General features: G+C 38.5%; 1 protein-coding gene across 13 annotated transcripts in view; it reads right to left on the reverse strand.

Moving 5' to 3' along the window:
- Lcorl (ligand dependent nuclear receptor corepressor like) overlaps window positions 1-22,393 on the reverse strand; it is a 141,282-nt gene that overhangs the window by 9,657 nt on the left and 109,232 nt on the right. For 7 of the 13 annotated variants that reach the window (XM_031342180.1, XM_031342178.1, XM_031342182.1 and 4 more), the window contains one exon: window positions 11,874-22,313. The exons of 4 other annotated variants lie outside the window; for them this stretch is intronic. In XM_031342180.1, the coding sequence (XP_031198040.1) occupies window positions 17,540-22,313 (4,774 nt within the window). In that variant the 3' untranslated portion in view covers window positions 11,874-17,539. Of the gene's footprint in view, window positions 1-11,873; window positions 22,314-22,393 lie in introns of those variants that run through there. 2 more of the 13 variants (XM_031342179.1, XM_031342188.1) reach the window with 2 other exon arrangements.

Genomic DNA, 22,393 nt, shown 5'->3' on the forward strand with positions numbered 1-22,393 from the left:
TTGGAGGGGAAACTGGGAAAGGAGAAATTCGCATGTAAATAAAGAAAATATCTAAAATAAATAAAAAATAAAAAAAAAAAAGATTAGCTGTTGTAAAAGAACAAGCCTGGCTCCTTCACGGTCTCAGTGTCTTCTCTCCTCTCCCTGTCCCCTTTTCAAGTCTATGTCAGTTGAGACCATGAAGACCATGTTCTCAACTCTTCAGGACCATAAGCTAAGTAAGTAGACCTTGTTTCTTTACATAATACCTGCTTTTTAAGTAAACACAAAATCAAGAATCTTAGATTTATGATTTTCCCCAAGTTTTAGAAATATCTTTCAGAATTTCAAATGTAAAGATGGCACAAAGCCTGTCATACTAGTAACCATAGTACTGATAGTAAAGAAATTTAAAAGAAATCTAGAATAAAGTACTAGTTTTCTTTTCTGCTGAGTGATGTAACAGACCCAGAAAGACAAACACTTATGTGGATTTTACTGTCAAATTTTTGGACTTGTGTATTTAATTTGGAGTATTTGTAGCATTGAAGAAGCTAGAAAGAGTATTGGTGCAGGGAGAATGGTCTTAAAGGTGGGGGACCTAGTAGAACATAGATGTTATCAAGAAAAAGATGGGAAGAGGGGTAGGAGGGTAGCTTAGAGATGGTGGTAGTGAGGATAAGAAATACTAAAGATCTTTCGAAAAGACTTATGGAAACCTATTATTTTATAAGCACACATGCACATGTTCATATAATTTGAATTGGTATTACCCTACACAGGGAATATGTTCTTAGAAGCCATGCGCTGCCATATAAAAAGTCCAGTGCCAGTGTGGGATGCTCCTCCCTCAAGCTGTTGCTACGAAGTGTCTTAAACAACCCCTCCCCTCCTCCAAAACCATATAGATTATTGTCATTGCTGTTGGTTGCCCACTAGAACTTGATGGTAAGACCATAAACATTGCTGAAGACCATACATTGGCCACAGGACATGGAGAAATCAACTTGGTACTGACCACGAAGTTTCTTGCTGGTTCACTCTTACTGGAATGTGCACAGGGTGGTGGTGGTAGTAGTGGATAGTTATCAAGTTTTACCCAACTGCAAACCCTGTGAAATGCAACGACTGGTGTGGCAGGCTATGCACATGGTTGCAATAATGGCATATATGTTATGGATTTGCTGATTGGATTTAAGGCCTAATCCATAGGAGGAAACATCTATAAATTGTGTCAAGAACAGATGGGGAGGCAGCTCACAGGACCTCTGGGTAAACCTACTATTGTTCTGGTAAATGGATATAATATCAAACTGCTTTCTAAATCTTTACTTTTATACCTTTTGATTATTGCAGCTCTCAGACCACATCAGAGATGTTACTATGTGGACAGTGTTTAACACAGAAATCTGTAAACAGTTAAACTGCAAAGAATGGCTGTCTGCTGAGTGTTGAGCCACAAATGGGACATCTATATAACCTCTTACCTCTGTGTAATGTTCAGCAGGCATCATGAAAGTGGAGGGGGAAGAATTTTAAGCCAGAGGTTGGGGAGGATCAGAGTCAAACAGCATCTTCTGGATATGAGAAGCTTGCAGTACTCACTGTTTTTCCACACAAGATCAACATGGTAGCACAAAGGGGAAGTCGTTCATGTTTGGTTTCAGATCCTGGGACAAGGGACTGAGGTGGATATCTTATATACCAAAACAGACTTGGTTTCCAGGTTGTCCCAGCAACCCTCAGTCCCTACATGGCGTACCTTGCTCCCAGCCCTATTTTCAGCCCAGGGGTTTGGGCTGCCCTTCCCTCAGAGTCTCATCCCTATATAATCCACACAATTGGTCTCCCCTTGCACTTGCTCTATTTCTTTGCACATACTTTATCTTCCTTTCTCTTTCCCCTCTTCATTCTCTCCCTTCCCATGATGATTTCTCTGGCCTCCTTCCCTGGGGCCAGCTGTACTGGCTGATTTTGTGTCAACAGAAGCTGGAGTTATCATAGAGAAAGGAGCCTCCCTTGAGGAAATGCCTCCATGAGACTCATCCAGCTGTAAGGCATTTTCTCAATTAGTGATCAAGGTGGGAGGGCCTAGACCATTGTGGGTGGTGGCATCCTTGGGCTGGTAGTCTTGGGTTCAATAAGCAAGCAAGCTGAGCAAACCAGTAAGTAACATCCCTCCATGGCCTCTGAATCAGCTCTTGCTTCCTGACCTGCTTGAGCAATGTGGAAATGTAAGTTGAATAAATCTTCATCTTGCTTCTTGGTCATGTTTGTGCAGGAATAGAAACCCTGACTAAGACATCACCCAAGAGCAGCTTCCCAATAAACCTCATTTAATATCTAATCTGGCTTGAACTGGCTCATTTCACTGGCAGAGTAGTAACTACCAGATAGTGCTAAACTCCAGAAGTTAGTCCCTAAGTGGTTGCCCAGGTCTTTTCTGGTCATGTGGAGACTGCTTCTCCCCCTTATTCTCTGCTAGAAACATTTCTTCTGGACTCCGTGTGTATCCAACTACATCTGCCTATCTGGGTCCAGGACTCTCTGGCTGAGTTAAAACAATGTCAGAGTTAGCCCCCTCCTAAACAAAGACCTGGTCTTTGTTTGAGTGAATTTTGATACAAAGATGTTTGTTCTGAGGTTACAGCCCCTATGTAAACCATTTGATCCCAGATGCTGGGATGATGTTTCCACAGTCTAGGGATCTCTGGCAGAGTCTAGGAGATTGGGTGTGACTGGATATAAAAAAATCATGAACCCCTACAAATAACTGAAGACCTATGGACAGTTGATGGCTTCTGAGGGGAGTTTTCTTTAAGGGTGTGGCTCCTGAAAGATCAACTGTGTTTTCCAATAGATGCCCCCATACCCAGCAGCAGTACATAGCTAGCACAAATTAGACTTTGTGTTAAAGAGACTCTGGAAACAAAGTTTGGGGGCTTAAAATAATACATGCTTGAGGTTCTGCTTTGACATAGAATGTTCTTGTACTCTGTTCCCATCTGCTTTCTCAGGAGTTACTAGTGATCCTAATATTGTTTCTCTTATGGCAAACTAAATGGTATCATAGCTTAATTTCTTTACCTGTTCCTAAATTCACTCTTGCTCTCCCTATAACTAAATCACCAGTGTGACTGCTATCAAGTGGTTTGTTGGCAATGGTGATAGCAACTGATAGGTAAAACTACTGGGAGGGTGTGAAAATCTCATGGACTAGAGAGATTAACTCATGTTCTTCATTAATCCTTTAGGTGCGTTAAATGAATAATTCTGTATTTAGTATTACAATCTCCTTATGTCTTCCGAAGATAAACCTATCTGGCTTCCAGTACTCCATGAAAATAGTTCTTCTTACTCAAGTCACTCCTGATGATCTCACTGATGAGTCCCATCTTTAAGTCTCATCTTTATTTTCTCACCATTCAATACTGTTGGTCCTTGCTATGTCTCCACCTCAGGGATAGGGCCTTTGGAAAGTAATGAAGATAAACCAGAGTTGTACAGAATAGATTAGCATCCTCCTTTGAGGAAGAGATAACAGAGTCATCTTTGCAATGTAAGAGCACAATGAGAAGGCTGCTATTTGTAATCCAGCAAACAGTCACCAGAAACCAAATCCTGCTGGTACTTACTTGTGGGTCCCCAGCCTCCAGAACTGAAAGCAAGTGATTGTTTAAGCAGTGTTTGTAGTATTTGTGTTAACCCAAGCATACTAAGCTACCCCATCTTCCTTCTTGAAACAGTTTTATGCCTTTAAGACCAGATAGATACATTACTTTTGCTGCCTTTCCCACGCAAGCCACTTTATCTGGAAAATAAAGGTTGGGACTCTCAAAGGTGAGTTCCAGGCTTTGTTTGGTTCTCACTATGCAAGGTCTCCTTCAAGATCCTTACCCATTCTGTTGTGTTTGTAAGTGCTATCTTAACACACACACACACACACACACACACACACACACACACACACACACACACGTCACAAGATTTCCCTCCGTCTCAACCCAAAGTTGTCTCCTAAGAAATTCATTCTAGAGTTCAGCATCTTCAACACAGTTTATCACTGCTTCATGGTTCTATTTTTGCTCTTCCATTGAATACAAGTATGAGGAGAGTAGAGATCCTTGTTTTGTTCACCATTTCTTTGCAGTAGCTAGCACATAAAAACTGGACAAATGCTTGTTCAAGGAATAAATCTGAGGCCGGGTGGGGGTGACGCACGCCTTTAGCCCCAGCACTTGGGAGGCAGAGGCAGGCGGATTTCTGAGTTCGAGGCCAGCCTGGTCTACAGAGTGAGTTCCAGGACAGCCAGGAGTACATAGAGAAACCCTGTTTCAAAAAATAAACAAACAAAAAAAAATCTGAGATAGCTGCTTTGGCCACAATAAATAGGAACCAGATTTGCTTTCTTGCTTTGAAACAGCTTAAACCAAAGGTTAAAATATACAGGGCAGGGCAGGGCAGTATATATGATTCCTGAATGAAGACAAAGCCCTACAACTGTTTTGACACCTGGCAAATTTTTAGGCAGCATGATTGGGAGAGGAACCCAGGAGGCATTAGATATAGTTAAGAATACAGGAGACAGTTGAGAGCTGCTGAGAGAAATTTTTTTGGGAAGAGGAATATTTACTAGTGTATACCCCAGACTACAATAGAGTGTTCCCAGGTGTTTAGACACATGGTGATGTGAAGAGGAGGGCATGAGTCTTTCCCAAGGCTATGAAAATTATGAAGCCATTCAAGTGTGGATATAATTTACAACCCCACTTGTCCAACTTTGGGTCTTCTAAGAGTCTTCACATGAGTGTTAAGATTACTCAGATGGAAAACTTTCTAATCAGCATTTGGGAGCCACATAATTCTTTATTGTGAAGGGTCAGCCTTCTGTAAGATGTTTAGCAACATCTCTGGCTCTACCTGCCTGATGCCCACAGCACTCTCTAAATGTGATGAAATTTGTCATCTGTGGAGCAAAATCATCCCTTCTTGAGTACCACTGTTGTAGACTACAGTCACTCTGGCTTTTGCTAGTAATGCTTAAAATGCTTGAAAAGATTAAAGCATTTCTCAGAGTCCAAAACATGTAAAGTATCATGAAAAATCCAGTGCAAAACATCCTAAAACTCACAATGACTCACATTTTATACAAGTTAATAGGCATGAAAACAGGATAATATGACTCCTTACAATATAAATTCATTCTACAGTGACAGATAATACAAATTACAAAGTTACACAAGGATGATAATACAGGTATTGAAAATATAAGTTCTGTTAAGTTTAAGTGGAGAATACAGCGGTAAATGATGAGAACAAATAGCAAGTCTGAACTGGAGGTGATGGGCATAATTGTAGGGAGAGTTTCTGATGCTAAGGTCCTGTTCCCCAATTGGTTCTTGATCAAACAATAAAGATACCAGGGGCCAACTGCAGGGTGGAAGGAAAGAGGCTGGACCTCAAGGTTCCCTCAGGCAGGCTGGGAGATGCAGGAAGAGGAAGGGGGATTTGATCATGCATTGGAGGGAGAAAAGATAGGTTGCTTCAACAGGCAGGAGATTAGAAACACAACTAAACTGAAGGCAGTTTTAGGTTGTTGAACAAGGAGAAGGTAACCAGGAAACTAAGCTAAGGGCAGATTAAGATTTGCAGAGCTAAGAATATTGGGATGGGCATGTTAGCTGTGGAGAGTAGAAACACCCAACAATTGAGCCAATAAGGCAGGCTGAAATTGAACTCTCTCTCTCTCTCTCTCTCTCTCTCTCTCTCTTTCTCTGTCTCTCTCTGTCTCTCTCTGTCTCTCTGTCTCTCTCTCTCTCTCTCTCTGTCTGTCTCTCTCTCTCTGTCTCTCTCTCTCTGTGTGTGTGTGTGTGTGTGTCTGTGTGTGTCTGTGTTTTCCCTCCACAGATCCGATATCCTCTGGGCTGGGGGGCGTGGTCGGCCTGGAGCTTAAAGCAGGGTAGTAGGAACTACATGCAACACGTAATCCATGAAGTGGTAAACATTCTGGGTGGCATTGACAACAGACTAGACAATTAACTATGAATTGTCAATGACACAGAAAAATACATGAATACTATCCACAATGGAAGAGAGGAAACAGAGAGGCAACTAATGAAATTAGTATCTGACATGGGCAGAATACATATGATGCACAACACAGAAGTAAAGACATAGATACTTACTGAAGAGACAATGGTTATCAATGACTAAATTCACATAGTCAAGGTGCTTAACAAATACTAAGAGGAAATAGGGAATCATGCTAAGAATCTTCATGATCAAACTGCTAATACAGGGGAAAATTAACATGCAGGACATAAAATTAACCAGAGTCACTGACAATTTCAGGAGCAGCAAGGTAAAAAGCACCTTTAAAAGACTAAAATCAACCCAATTTAAAACCCATGTTAATGAAAAAATGTAATCTGCAGAGTCTCGGATCAAACTCTAGGTCTTATATGTTCTCAGCAAGTGCTCTACCACTGAGCAATACATCTCAGGTGCCTGTTTTATTAAAGATCCAAGTAGCTCAGAGTGGCCTTGAACAAGTCCTTATATAGCCCAGGATGCCTTCAAACTCATGATCCTTCTGCTTCCCACATTAGGTTGGATACAGGTGTCTATCTCTCTGACCAGCTCACAAGGTTCCCTCTGAAAAGGAATGTTACATAAAAAGGATGAGGGAAAATAACCCACAGCAGAACTGCACTACTGGAGACTCAAGAAAAAGATTCAGGAAGAATGGAATGGTATTACACGGAAATTTTGATATTTTTTAAAAAAGCACAAAACGAATTCATGAAAGGATAAACTTATTACTATTATTTTTTAAAAGATGGCTATGCACTTCAGACTGGATATGGCTTGTGTGCCCCCCCAAGGGTTCACATCTTTAGAAGTGCCACAGTATTGAAGGTGGTAGTACTTCCTGTTGTGTTGTCCAGTGGGAAGACACTATCCTCAGAAGGGATTTATGTAGTATTTTTACAAGACCCACCTGTCTTAGGTAGTCATTTCACTTTCTGCCTCTGATTTTGGGGTCCCTGCCTTGACAAAGTCTAAACAGTTGGTAGGGGCTGCTTGATCTCTAGATTTCAGTCAAGATGAAATAAACTTCTGTTCTTTATAAAGTATCCACCTCACATATTCTGTTATAGGAAACCTGGGGATCCATCCCATATACAGTTACCAAACCCAGACACTATTGTGTATGCCAACAAGTGCTTGCTGACAGGAGCCTGATATAGTTGTCTCCTGAGAGGCTCTGCCAGTGCTTGACAAATACAGAGGCAGATGCTTGAAGCCAACCACTGGACTGAGCACAGGGTCCCCAATGGAGGAGCTAGAGAAAGGACCCAAAAAGCTGAAGGGATTTGCAGCCCCATAGGAGGAACAAAAATATGAACCAACCAGTATCCCCAGAGCTCCCAGGGACTAAATCACCAACCAAAAAATACACATGGAGGGTCCCATGGCCCCAGTCACATATGTAGCAGAGGATGGCCTTGTCGGTCATCAATGGCAGGGGCCTTTGGTCCTATGAAGGCTTGATACCCCAGTGTAGGGGAATGCCAGGACAGGGAAGTGGGAGTGGGTAGGTTGGTGAGCAGGGGGAGGGGGTATGAGATAGGGGACTTTCGGAGGGGAAATCAGGAAAGGGGATAATATTTGAAATATAAATAAAGAAAAATGTCTACTAAAAGAAAGGAAACACAACATAGTTTAAAGAAAAAATAGGAATAGTAGAATTAGTATTCTAGAAATAGTATTTGTATAATTTATTTATAGATATAAAATATATGGCACTACAGCACAAAGACTTGGGGAAGGAAGTGGAAATGTAATAAAACTTATTTTTAATGAAGTGGTATAATATTTGAAGGTGATAGAATGATATATAGTGTAAATCTAATAGCTCCATTTTAATTTTTATTTGTGGCCCTGGTGATGCAATCTGGGGTGTCACCCATGTACTCTACAATATATCCCCAGCCCTCTTTTAAACTTTTCAAGGAAAAGCATCACTGAGTTATCCAGGAAGGCCTCAAACTTGTGATCCTTTAGCCTCTGTCTCCCAGTAGTTGGGCTTACAAGCTTGTATCAACACATCCAGTATAGCAACCATTTTTTAAAAGGTTGAATTAATAGGCTAAATAGACTATTTAAATATATGGACCCTGAGGGAAAAATTATTAGGCTAAAATAGAAAGCAAATGTTTCAGCTGATTTAAACTGAATTATATTAATAATAACAACATGAAAATATAAGTGGCTTAGTAAAAAGCAGATATTATCAAATTAGGGAGAAAAGACTAAGCCTCAACAATATGTGGTTTAGGAAAAACCCAAGTAAATATAAAAATCATAATTGTAAGAAATAAAATTACAGAAAAGATATACCATACAAATAGTGAAAAGTGAGCCAGAATGATCATTACAAAATAAAAGAGTCTATATACAGTACAGGGTTTTTAAGGGATCACAGTCATTCCACAATTAAAAAAAATCAACTTAACAAAGCAGTTAATGATTCTAATTATGTATGCATCCACTACAGTGCTATAAAATACACTGGACCACCAAACAGACAGCATACACCAGCTGATATAAAGGCCCCAACACACAAACAGTAGAGGACTGTCGGGTCTGTGTTCATTCAGAGATGATGCACCTAACCCTCAAGAGACTGGAGGCCCCAGGGAGTTTAGAGGTCAGGTGGGATGGGCGGTGGGGACATCCATGTGGAGACAGGTCAGGGTGGGGAGGAGGTGTGGGATGTGGAACAGCTGGAGGGGGAATCTTGGGGTGGGGAATAAAATATGGAGTGTAAAAAATAAAGTAACTAAAAAAATACATGAATTGAGACTTGAAAGAATATACAGGAAGACCAACAATCCATGCTGCATACTAACACTTCTCTAAGGAACAGACAAGACTGAAATTCAGTGAGTAAATTGACAACAGCAGGGTCATTTAGCAACTTGGATCACTGGCATTCAGAGGGCCCTCAACAGATGTAAACTCTATACTATTTTCAAGAACAGGGATCATTTTAAAATACTTAAATGGGTTCTGGAGCCTAAAGGCTAAGCAGATGGCCCCATGGGCAGTTGATGACTTGAGTGTGATTCCATGTTGGAAGGAGAGAACTGACTTCCACAAGTTGTCCTCTGATCTTCATAGGTACCATATATGCAATATGACCACCCATACACACACACAGGTAAGTGAACAAAGAAATAAAATGTAATAAATAAGATTCTGGAGTATAAACTAAATCTGTCAAGAAAGACTGAATCGATGTAAATTATTCTTTAAAGTCACAAACAAATCAGAAATCACTAAGATTTCAATAAAGGTCTCAAATATTTGTAAACTGAACAACAAAGTTTGAAGTAATCCATAGGGTAGATTAAAAAAAATTGAAAGGAGGATAATATCACATGAGGAAGCATAGGATGCAGGCAGAAGGACTCAGGAGTTATGAAGAGGATATATAAAGCTAATTGTTTTTCTGGTTTCAACTCTGTTATGTCTTTTTTCTTCTCTTATTGTGGCAGATAATTGAAAAAAATTTAATTGGTAGTAAATGATTTCTAAGTAAGCCAAGCTTCATGGCCACTTTTAATTGTGAAGTTCATTGAAATGTAGAGTTCGGGGAATGGGAAAATGTTTGTGTGGCACTTTGATCTAGTGCATGATCTTTTTACTTGTGAATTCATTGCAATAAAATGATTTTTATAAAATTACAAATTAGTTTGAATTAATGAAAATATCAGCAAAATTTGAATATACCTCAAGTATTTAGAGGGAAACTTGCTATGCTAACATTAGTAAAGAAGTAATCTTCCCACCTCTAGGTCAATGGTTTTCAAAGTGAGGTCCTTGGATCATCAGCACAAGCATCACTTGCTGCACTCCATACCTACTGAATCCAACACTGTGGATGATACCCAATGAACTCTTTAGACAAGTACTTCTGGTGTCTGTAACGCATTAAAGTCTGGGACTCACTGTTCTACGGTAGAAACATTTTGTTTGGGCTACCACAAGGTTCTATGCTCTCACTCTTGCCCTATATGACCTGTTCTCACAATGTAATCAGAGACCTTTTTAGGATATCATCATATAGTTATCCTAGTCAAATGCAATCTAAATCTCTTGTACAATAGCAAGTCAACTACAGTAATTCATGGCTCCTTGAGGACCCCTTATCTATTCTTTAGATCTAACCATATCCACTTTCATGTTTTTTCCTCTTTCTCTTGACTTGAAACACACTGGCCAAGCCTTATCTTTGTAACCTAGCAGAACTTTTTGATTTCCCCCATCCACTTTCTGGGAAAATCATTCTGCTCCCACTAGTTACCTGTTGCTTAGTCTAATTAGTACCAATTATATCCTTGAAGTTAAGTAATGGGCATTTTCTGGATCAGACAAATTCTATATATAATAATCTCTCAAAGCACATCACAATAATTGAGAGCTTATGAGTAAGTTCTGAAATAATTTGCTTCATGTCTGCTTCATTTAATAAATGTAAAAACAAAAGTACAAAATGCATTTGTTTTCACCTTCCATTGTTTCCAATGCATTTATTATACTGGCTAGCATACAGAAGACAAACTTTTTGAGACTGGTTCTTGAGTTTGCTATGTAGCCCAGCCTGGCCTCAAATTTGGGCTCATCCTCAGTTTTCCAAGGGCCAGAATTTTCTACATTCTTATACCAGAGAAACAACATAAACAGTGAACTTCCCAGGGTTGCCTAGAAATAGGAGGAGGAAGAAGCCAATGTTTGGCAGAAAATTAAACTAATATAAACAAAAAAAAATGGAGGGGGGCAAAAAAATCATTTGGACACCTACCATGTTTTGTTTTTTTCAGGGTGGTGTAAAGTGTCCATTGGCAACTGCATCAGATTTAGTGTTGTGATACCAGGATGCTCAGAGGAACAGTAAAGAAAACTTTATGGTCTAGAAAATGTAAGGGAAAGAACCAGGAAATAGGAGAGCTGGACAAAGAGCTCTGAGCTCTTTGTTTTTACTGTTATTACTAGATCAGAATAGAAAAAGACAAGCTATTGAGGACACTGCAAGGAACACCAGGAAATCCCACTTGAATTCGGATTTCCTTCCTTCCTTCTTTCCTTCCTTTCTCTTTCTTCCTCTCTCCCGCCCTTCTCTCTCCTCCTTTTAGAAGGGATTTTAGTTATTTTATTTGCATGGGTGTTTGTGTGAATGTATGTCTGTGTACCACATGAATGCAGTGCCAGCAGAGGGCAGAAGAGTGTGTCAGATTCCCTGGGCGTGGAGTTAGAGCTGGTTTCGAACTTTCCTGTGTGTTCTGGGAATTGTGGGTACTATGGAAGAGCAGCCAGTGCATTTTACTGTTGAGTAATGTCTACAGCCCAAATACTGAATTCTTAAGTGAAGAAACAAACATGGAATGGTCCGATGACCATGTTCTGAACGACAGCCACTTCATGGGCAGGATTTCAACTTAGACTGTGTAATACAACATCTTAGTCTCAAGAAAGTTAAATTAAAACAAAGAAAAAGAAAGAAATGCAAAAGATAGAGATTACATGAGGCATGAGTGAGGCAACAAGATCATATGTGGCAGATGTGAACAATGAAATTAGCTTCAAACAGATATCAGCAGCTGTCCGTCAAAGAGGAGGAGGAGGACCTTTGAATTTACCTCAGCTAGAAAAACATTGCTAACAAGCTGAAGGGAGAAAATACAGGTCTATAAAATGGAAAGGCTGGTGTCCACGGTGCCCCCAGCACCATGTGGCTGGATGAGGATGCACACTGCTCTTGTGACACAACCACAGAACGAATGCAACTGTTATTGGGAGATACAGCTGCAGAAGTGGGAATGAACAAAACGCATTTTAATCTTTTATTTAACTAGGCATAAATTTATGTTTTCTAGCTATAATCTATCAAAGATGCAATAGTCAAGTCATCTGAGCTAACATCTAAAAAGCAAAATCAGGTCTAGGATGTGATTATCTTGCTCTTAATGGTATTTGTCATAGCTTTCCTTTACTGTGGCACGTGACAGAGCCCTTTGTCATTTGGACTTTTTTATTTTATGCAGAACAGGGTTAAATACAGCACATAACTTATCTTTACAGTCACATTCTTTTCTGAAACTCTTATCAGAAAACTCTATAAAGGAGTGCTTTCAAGTTTGGATAGAAAAAGTGACAGAAAAAGTTTAGGAAATGCAATTTAACATGCTGGAAAGGAACTGTGCCTAAGGGCAAACAAGAGGAGAAACAATCCACTCCAGCCATATTTGGTGGAGAGTACCTTGCACACGAGAGTGCCATCGCAGCTGGTGTTCCTTAGAATCCACCTCTGCACGCTTGTATTGCAAGTTTATATGACTGAGCCATGTAGGAATAGTTCTCCACCAAAATAAAGTTAAAGTAATCCACTCTGAACCTAAGAGTTTTTCCATTAAGTGACAATTATGATAGCAAATAATATATTAACTATAATAAAGTCTAGTACCATCCTGTAATGATGTACCTCTGCCCCACGAATCTGATAGAACATCTTGTGTTCAATCATCAAAGTGAATGAATGTTCTAAGGAGGTGAGAGAGGGTGAGTTACAGTTTCAGCCCTGGGCTCAGGTAGCTCAAAGGGTCAATCATCTAAAAATCACACAGGAGTGACAGATTTTTGTAAAAAGCAGCATTAAGAACCCAAAATACATCAAACATTTCAGTCACTTTTTCAGGTCAGAAGACAAAACAGAAACTGACAAATTGAATATTTTGAAAGTTATGTGACAATCCAAGTTCTTGATTATTTATAGAAGAAAATTAATGATGAGTTAAATGAGTCTACACTATTTTCAAGTCCATAGGAGGTATAGTCTTACCAAGATACTCACATATATGTACATCCAGCTATTTACCAATTAGGAAGAGGCATGTCTGCTCTGGACTTGAGAAACATGGACATTAACAAATGTCTGTACAAATGACTGGGAATTACAGTCTATTTGGGTCGATATTACCTCAGCACCTGGCCCTTCACACAGCCCATTTTAAGCTGTGTATTTGGCCCAGGGTTCAAGCTCCAGCATTGCATTACACATGCAAACTACATCTCATCGAATGCTCATTTCCTTATCAACTCTAACATCTATTTTATACTTTTCTAAAAGTGGCAATAATTCAGCTTGATCACACAGTTCCTTATAGCCCACAGAATGTTATTCACACTGGACTGATCTCTTTTAGCCTTCTTATTTACATACATGATGAACCCTCGTAACCTCTGGCAGCTGGGGTAAAATACACCACTATTCAGTTGTATATATCTGGAGATAGCTATTCAAACCTCGTGTTTCCTAATTCTACAGCACTTTAGGGTACATAACCTGTGAATATGTGTGTGTTATGTACATGTTTGTGTAGTGCGTGCATGTGGATGTGGGCGAGTGTACGTGCTAGTGAACATGCATGTGATGGTAGTGGTCCACACTGAAACTGGAACTCATAATCTGGCTAGTCCGACAGGAGTCCAATGAGATCCAGTCATTCACCTTCTCTGCTGTCTTAATGCTTAGGTACAGATGTGTGCATGTGTGGCCAGATTTAACATGGAGTCTGGGGCTCTAAATTCATGTCATGTTACATAGCAGATACTTTACTGACTAAGCCATTCCCAGACCCAGATTACCTCTTGATTCATAAAAACATGAACTTAAATATTTCAAGATTCCCCCATAGACTTGTATTCTGACACATTATTTCCCCACTTGGTTTTAAGAGAAATAGGAACTTCTGGTCAAGAACAAGTTTTAACCCCCTAACCTGCACCCAGAACGAAGACCCATACTCAATAAGCAGTGTCAGGGCTTCCCTCTCATTTCAGACCCTTAGTCTTTTTACTGCTCACTGCCTTTGACATTTAGATATTTTCAAATTCACTTTAATTTTAGCAGATGCAGCCTGCCTTTCTACCTCCTAACCACTCACTGCTGCTGTTTTTTTTTTCCTTTTTCTTGCAGTTTTTTTCACTTCCTCTTTGACCACTTAGCATCTGCCACTGAAGTTGACTTTTGAGACTATTCCTCCACACAGGTGTTCCCTCCCTCAGCATGAGGATGACCTCCTGCTGCATTTACTGGAGCCACCTCAGGGCTCATCATGACTGTCTGAAGCACACTGCTTTCTTAAGACTTTTCCCCCACTCTACCAGCTTCTCTCATCCTTCGACTACTTTCATCAGTCTCATTTCATGCACACCTATTTCTTGCATCCCCGGGTGACTCTAGAATCCTAGGACCCTGCAATCTTACACTGAGGAATCTCTCCTACTCCAGTAACTTTTCTGACTTGTCAAATCTATCTCAGTTCAAGCCTCATCTCTGTATGGGACTCACATTACCTACCTGCTTCTTTATCATTGTTTTTAGAAATCCCACTAATTTCATCTAAACCTTTAAAGCTAAAACCAGACCCCTTGAAATGTTCTTGATGCTCAAGGAAAAATTCTGATGTTCCCTTCATTCCCGTATTCTATTAAGACACTGACTTTATGGGTCTGAGCTAGGTCCTCTGCATGTTATGGTCCTGTAGCTTGGTGTTCTGTGGGAGTGGGTGCTGTTGTTGACTCTCTTGCCTGAGCTTGGGACCTTTTTCCTTCTACTGGGTTCCCTTGTCTAGCTTTGATATGAGTGTTTTTGCCTAGTCTTATTGTAACTTGTTATGCCATGTTTGGTTTATGTCTCTGGGAAGCCTGCACTTTTTCTTTTTCTTTTTTTTCTTTTTGAAGGGAAGTGGAGGAGTGGATCTTTGAAAGAGAGGAGGTGGGGAGGAGACTGGGAAGAGTCAGGAGAGGGAAACTGCAGTTGGGATGTATTATATGAGAGAAGACTTCTGTAAAATTTATCTTCCCTACTTTCTTGTTAGGGCTTAGTTGCTCCCCTTCCCCCGATTAATTGATGTTGCCTCAGCATTTGAACAGTGCCTTCCCAGTGATTCTGTCTTCTGAGACTTTATACCTCTGACTGACCATGTTCCAAATGAGCCAGCTTTATTGCCAACATTTTCTGCACAAAATTTGTTCTATTTGAACCCCTCCTATACCACTTGTTATCTTCTAGTATTTGAGATTCTTATAATTCTCAATACATAACCAACAGTGTTGGATAAATCTGAAATTCCATGTCCCTCTTTCATGTTCCTTCAGGTAACTTCTTTCTGGTCACATGACTCAGGCTTCAGTAAGTGTATACTTCTCTATGCTTCCTAAGAGCAAAACCCGTGGCATTAATCATTGTTTCCTTCCAACATGAAGTATCCTGCTTACAATAACAATAATAATATTTTTCTATGAATGTGTACATATTTTTTCACTTTGGTGAACTAGAACTTCCTAGACCTTCCACACTGAGAACATACTGTAGCCATCCCTTCAAAAGGAGAAATACAATAGCATAGAACTGCACTTGACTTCTTCCCACGTCTACATTTAACAGAGAGTGCAGCAAATGCAGTGAGATCTTATGTATTAAATCACATCTGGACAATATGTACAGAGGCAAGACATTCAGGATACAAACAATTATTTTCCACCAATAGAAATATTTCAAAATTTATAATATACACTCTCCTCAGAATTTGTCTAGAAAAGTCCTGTAGTTAACAGTCTTACATCTTCAGTCACTAATTATTTATGAAAAACAAAAACACATATAAAACTAATGATGAGTTTTAGTGTAACTTCCAAAAAGGCAAAAAGCATGGGCTACCAAAAATAATGAAAGCAAAAGAAAAAAACACAACAACACTGTAAGAAACATTTAAAAACCACATAAACATAACAGATATTGTTATAAATAATAATCTCACTGAGTTAAACATGTTAAAAATAAAGAAGGAAAGTTATCAGTAGAGACGGTGAACTTCAGGCAGAGCAGCGGCAGCACGGCACATTTTAAAATGGAGAAGGGGTAAACATTTTTTTATATGATGCTAATTTTTAAAATACCCACAAAGGATTTTAAAATTAATTTGCAAAAGATTTAAATATACTTAATCTTCCTATTTTAGGAATCTTACATTTGGCAGGGTGAAGAATAATATTAAAGTTAAGACTGTGTTTGACTGTTAGGAAAATACAATGGGTAAGAAGCTACAAGGATAAAATACAGTTCTGTTGTAAAATGAATTAATGCAAATTACTTTTGAAAAATCTGTAACAGTATGAGATGAAAATGAAACAAGTAAAATGAAACTATATTTTATTCTTCATGAAACCTGTACACATATTTTAGGTGAATGATGAGCTTAAAAATTTGCTATTAGGTATTTTCCTGATAAAGCACCTGTTATAATATTATTTTTAGCCTTCTTGAGGATCACAAGTAAGTTATTTTTTTATGGTTTCCATCTACCTTTTATAATGGAGATTCTACTTTGACCTCCTTTAAGCATTTAGTCATATCATGCCAGATATTTGAAATTTTTATCATTCTTATGTTATACAGTACTGGATTATGCATGTTAAAATTATTCAGTTAACTGAACTGGGGGTGGGGGTACACATAAAGTCTATATAAAACTTTCAACTTAATTACTGTGTTTAATATTTTAATGAGACCTGATGTTATTGACACTACTAAGATACTAATACCTCCCTAAGTCCCCGAGATTTCCCTAGGTTATACAAATGTAAAAATGAACATAAGCCATAAAATATTCTTCTTTCTAAATATATAGCTTGGAATTCTTTCATGGTGAAGATGGACTCTGTAAAATCTCCTATCTAATATCCTTCACTGTTTAGTACCTATCAAATAAGCAGATGGAAAATGGCTATTCAGGCAACTACCATGCTCATATTATCACTACATTCAAAGGGCAAGAATCTCCCTTGTGTACTGAAGCTATGGCAGTGTATCTTAATAAGGTACATCACTGCCACTTAATTTCTGGTTCCATTCTCAATTTGAAATGACCCTAACAGTGACTTGCTCAGCTACATAATGGAAATCTCCTCTTCATATCTGCACCAGTGAGCTCTAATTCATAGAAGCCCACTTAATATATTTGCTGAAAAAATTTAGTATACTATCTTCTAAATAAGCAGTCTTGCAGTATGTTTTCAAAACAGCATCAAATAGAGTAACAGTTTAATGAGGATTTACACCTTAGGATTACAATTTTACAGTCTCTACATGAGACCATTGTAGCTTTTATGTTTTCTATAGTTGGTATTTTTGAGTATTAGCCTGCAGTAGTGAATTTTTAGTGAGCTGTTCACAGTCCCCTATCAAACACATTCATGGCCTGTTTTCATGATGCTCTCGTCTCTTCTAGATGTATTTGCTTGTGTTTGAATGCTGAAGCTCATCAGTTAAGTGTGCTACACCTAGCAGCACCTAATGTCATGAGTTTCATACTAGGTGCCAAGATATGAAGTTGTTCAAACATTGTAGAGATAAATTAGAGCCAAATTAGCTGTTCCTTTTCTACCTACTAGCTTGAGTTTTACTCAAGGCACCTACAATGAAACTTTAAAATTAAGGAGAGAAAAACTTACCTACTTGGGATTTTGTACAATAGTTTGCCATTTGTCCACTGTTGCAAGACTGTCGTTTATGTCTTTTTGCTGACATTTCTGTGGTCTTCCATGGTGGTCTTTTTCTTTTGCTTAATTTGCTAAGAGCCTCAGAATTATCGGGCTTCTCGTCAAAGTTAGTGTGCTTACCTAACTGACTACTGTTGAGTTCAGCAGTCAATCTATCCTGTGCAGGACTATTTGCTTTGGGATTTTCTCTTTCTTCATTTTGCTTTTTAAAGGAATTTTGCCTTGTAGAATGGGACCTTAAACTAAAACGCTTTGATTCTTCTGGTTGTGCCTGATTACCTCCCCTGTCAACAGATTCAGGAGAATAAATTACTGTATTTAGCTTAAAAGTATTTCTGTGTTCAAGACAGTTGATCTTCCTCAAAAATATTCTACAGTCTTTTAAAGTTTTTGACCTCCAATTATGGGAAGATACACTTTCTATTATTTGTTCCTTTTCAGAGTCAATCTGGCCACACCCTGTTCCATTAAATTTACTCTCTAAATTAGCATGTGCTCTGAAGCATTTGCTCTTTTTGGCAAAGGCAACTCTGGGTTCCGAGGGTGAGACCCACTGGTTACCTACTGTGCTTTTCCCACTGAGTGATGTCTCTGCATTTGTCTGCCCCTCAGTGTTAGTCCAAGATTGATTCTGGCAGAACAATCTTAAGTTCCTTCTTTTTGAGCTCCAATCAACTGTTCTGTGGTTGTACGGCCTTTCCTCTTTTCTCCACCTTTCACAGTGCAAACTCTTAAACTCAGTCCTTTTTAACCTTGCTAATGTTAAATTACTTTTCACATTTAAGTGTGGTGAGCCAACCATTTTATGTAGTATATGAAATTTCCCAGCTGGTTTTGAAGGAGAAGAGACTGCAAATTTTTTAAAGTGCTTCCTGAAGGGGTTGGCATTAAATCCACAGCATTTCACCCCTACCTTAATGCCCGTGGTGCTTATCACTTCCAAAGGGTTTCGAGCATTTGCTTTTCTAACCAGGGAAAGAGACTGTGTTTCTGTTGTTTGCATAAACCAGGTACAAAGTTCATTCAAATTATACTTTTTTTGAAAAAGCATCTTTACGGGTGAAACTTCAAGTTCTAGAAGACAAGTTTTCAAAGGGCTTGCTGCTTTGAAATGATCACCTTTAGTGTATTCTGTTTTATGAACAAAATTTTGAGCTTCATCTTTACTCACCTGTACCCATGCATTTGTTATTTGTTCAAATCTATTGTTTAATTCCTCTAACAAAGAATCATTTGAAGCAGAAGTAGCCCACCACCTTAGTAAAGGGTTGGATGAAATTACAGGGTCCAAGGACACTTCAGACACAGGCATTAATTTTTTATCTTCCAAATATTTTTTTGCTTTCTTTGAACATCTAGATCTTGGGATACCTTTGGAAGCTAGTCTAAAACTTGACTGCCTGTATTTTTTCTTTGGATTTTTGCATTTATGCAAATGGAGTTTACATGATTTATGACGGAGAGCATTTTTGTAAGTAAGTGAGCCAGAAGATGCAAATGAATGTAAGAAATGCAAAGGAGGTTTCCTAGCCCTAACAGAATGTCTCGGAGGTATAGAAGCAACAGTACTATTTGATTCATTCTTAAATAAGTCAACATTGGTGTGCTTGATGTTATCCACATTACTGCAATGTTGGTCAAGCTTTTCTTCTAGGCAAGTTTTCTCTAACATTATCTCCTGATCTAAAGGAGGTAAGCAGCTGCTAACACAGACTTCTCTTTCCTGAGGTGAAATTCTATTAACAGTCACAGATATACCAGAAATTTTCACTTTTGCAGGTCTACCAGGCTTCCTAACAATTGACAAAGGCTTTTGGTTTGGTCGAATAATGTTCTTGGAAGTCTGAGGTATCACAGAGTTGCTCTTGATAGGTTTAACATATTCAAAGTCAGAATCAAAAACCCCACTTTGAGTTGTTAATCTTGATCCAGCACTCAGACTTTCACCATAGCCAATACCATGAGCTTTAGTATTTTTGAGACAACTAGAGTTAAATGAAAAGTCAGAGACATCACTGTTCAGTGAGAGGTTGCTGATGTTCATGCTTCCTTCAGAAACACATCGCTTGGTTCTTCTTGACCTTCCATAAACAACAGTGACAATAATACTCTTTCTGCAAACATCTTTGACTTCTGATATGAAAGACTCTGAATTTTCCTTTTTAGGGCTAAAAGAATTGCTTTGACAAACACTGACATCTGTTTGACCAGCTTTAGGTTTTGGTGGTCTTCCAATTGGCCGTTTAATCTGCTTCACAATTTGGGGACCAATTTTTTTAGGTCTACCTGGCTTTCTTTTATATGGTAAGTCAACAGCACCATTTGACTTTCCATTAGGGTCTTCTTGTGGCTTATCATTGTTTAAGTTTTCCGTAAACTCTGCAGATGATGGTGTAACCTCAAGTACACAGTTAAATTGGTTCAATTCACTTTGAAGGTTAGTATCATGATGATTAGAACTATAATCTTCACAGCTAGTGTTTGGTATGTCAATTGTTTCTCCTTTTCTTCCAGTCATCTGATGGGTTTTTTGTTTGTGAGAATCAAAATCAGCATTTGACTGTGATGTGCTGACTGAAGTTAAAGTATATTTGACGCCTTCACTGCTTTTAATCTCAGATAAAAACATGAGTTTGATAGGACTAGAATAGTTAGAAACAGAACTTTCAATACCTCCACATTTTGTTGCTGAACTTTCAACACTGGATGTCGAGCTACCTCTCTCTAAAATGGGTGATGTCTTCGGATTATCAAGTGTCTTGTTCAAATTCATTACAGACATACCATGACTTCTTTTATTGCTAGATGCTAACACAGATTTTGATAAACTCTGATTTTTATAAGTTATTCTACTTAAAGTCAAATCTCTCCCAGCATTTTGTTCTTTATTACTTGTTTCTATCAATTTCTTGGATGCTTGACATCCTTCAGATAGTTCCTGACTAGTCCAAGATCTTTGAGCCATATTTATTGTGTCTTCTAAACGTTCCACAACAACTTGCAAAGTAGAATTCATTGCAATTTTATTTAAGTCTATATTTTGAAAACTTTCAGTTGGATCTCTGACTGGATCTTTTCTGTGTGCAGAGTCCAATACTCTTTTGCCCTCAAGGAATTTTTTTGAAACAGAATCATTTGTTACATATATAGAATACCACCCGGGAGGCACAATATTTCGTTTAGTTCTGCTCAAAAGAGGAACATCAGTTCTCAAAAGTGTTGGAGTATTTTCTAGTTTGGTATTTTCGCTATTATTTTGTGCAGTTAGTTTCTCAGCTGTAGACCTCTCCTGTGATTTTCTCTGGCTCATTTTCTCAAAAGAAGTTGCTTTAAAATTTTCTGAAAATTGATCAAGAGCCACGTTAGTTTCTAAACTCCCAAGAGGTGCCTGAAATGATGGTGCTACCTCATTTGGTGTAAACAATGTTTCTTCATGATTTTCATTTTGAAAGCTTTTAGAATTTTTTAAAGGCTCTTGACAAGGCTGGAATTCTTTGTTCACTGAGAGCATCTTATCATTGTATGACAATTTTCTTGAATTTTTTTCACTGTACCTTTTTCTCAGAAAGTTTTCATCAAAACTGGCAAGTTCCCTTTTTATCTGTAAAGATTGCCTTCTGATCACAGGTGAATCAGGAGAGTTGTGCATTGCAAGTAATGTTTGTTGACGTTTTCGAAACCTTGTCTGAATAATTTTATTTTCTACCTTTTTATCATGTTGACTCAGCAATTCCATAAAACTATAATCATTGGCTGTTGCACTGTGCAAGAGAGATGTTATTAAATCTCCCAATTTAAAATCATTGTCTGAATCACAATCAGTACTAGATAATTTTATGAGGTTTGATATATCTGTGGTTTCTATTGATTTTAATTTTTCATTAATACGGTCCATTAAGTCTTGAAAAATTACAGCTGTTTCACCCTTTTCATGATTTGTAGGGTAACTACTGCTGGCACCCAAGAGCACAGACTCCAAGCTACTAGACTTCTTAGTTTTCTGTATTTTGCTGTCGTGGCCACATTTGTGAGTGCTTATCTCTGCTGGTGTAAGAGATGGAGGCTGGTTAATGCTTGTTTCAAGTTTGTTATTTTCTACAGCTGAAAGCTCTGAGACGATGTCTTTCCATTTTTCCAGTCCTCCAGTCTCCACAGGTGATAATGGTGGGGGTGAGGGACTTCGAGATCTGCAGGCATCTTCGAGAGTGACTGAAAGATCACAAACTTCCCTTGACAAAGGAGGACTGTGACAGGCTTGTTTTGTAGATTGAGTCTTTGCTAACTGTCCACAACAGCACCTGTGTGGATTAGAACTGTTTTCAATTCCTCTATTCATTACTGTCTTAATGTGTTCAACAGTTACAGTTTGACAAGACAAACAATGTATTTCTTTAATACAGAGTGGCAGAGGCATTAGACCAGGGCTCTCATTGTGTAAACACCCTCTTTCTGCCAGTCTATATTCACAGCTACAAAACAGACCATGAAAATCATCCTCCAATAGGGGCTTTTGAGATTCTGAAGACATAGCACATGATGAATTACAACAGCAAAGAGAAGTAGCATTCTGCTCTTGGACTAGAAATTTCAACATAGCCAAAACTTGTTGATGGTGATGTATGCACAAAGATTCCAAAACTTTGCTTAATGCTGATTTTCCTTTTTCCATTTTAGTAGCTTCCTCTGATTTTGCATCAACAGTTGAACTAAAAATAAAAATCAAACAAAAAAAATGAATTACAGCAAAAATACCATAAGGAGTTATAATTCTTGACAGCATCTGAAT

This window comes from Mastomys coucha, unplaced genomic scaffold (genome assembly GCF_008632895.1).
Source record: "Mastomys coucha isolate ucsf_1 unplaced genomic scaffold, UCSF_Mcou_1 pScaffold22, whole genome shotgun sequence".
NCBI classification, from domain to species: Eukaryota; Metazoa; Chordata; class Mammalia; order Rodentia; family Muridae; genus Mastomys; species Mastomys coucha.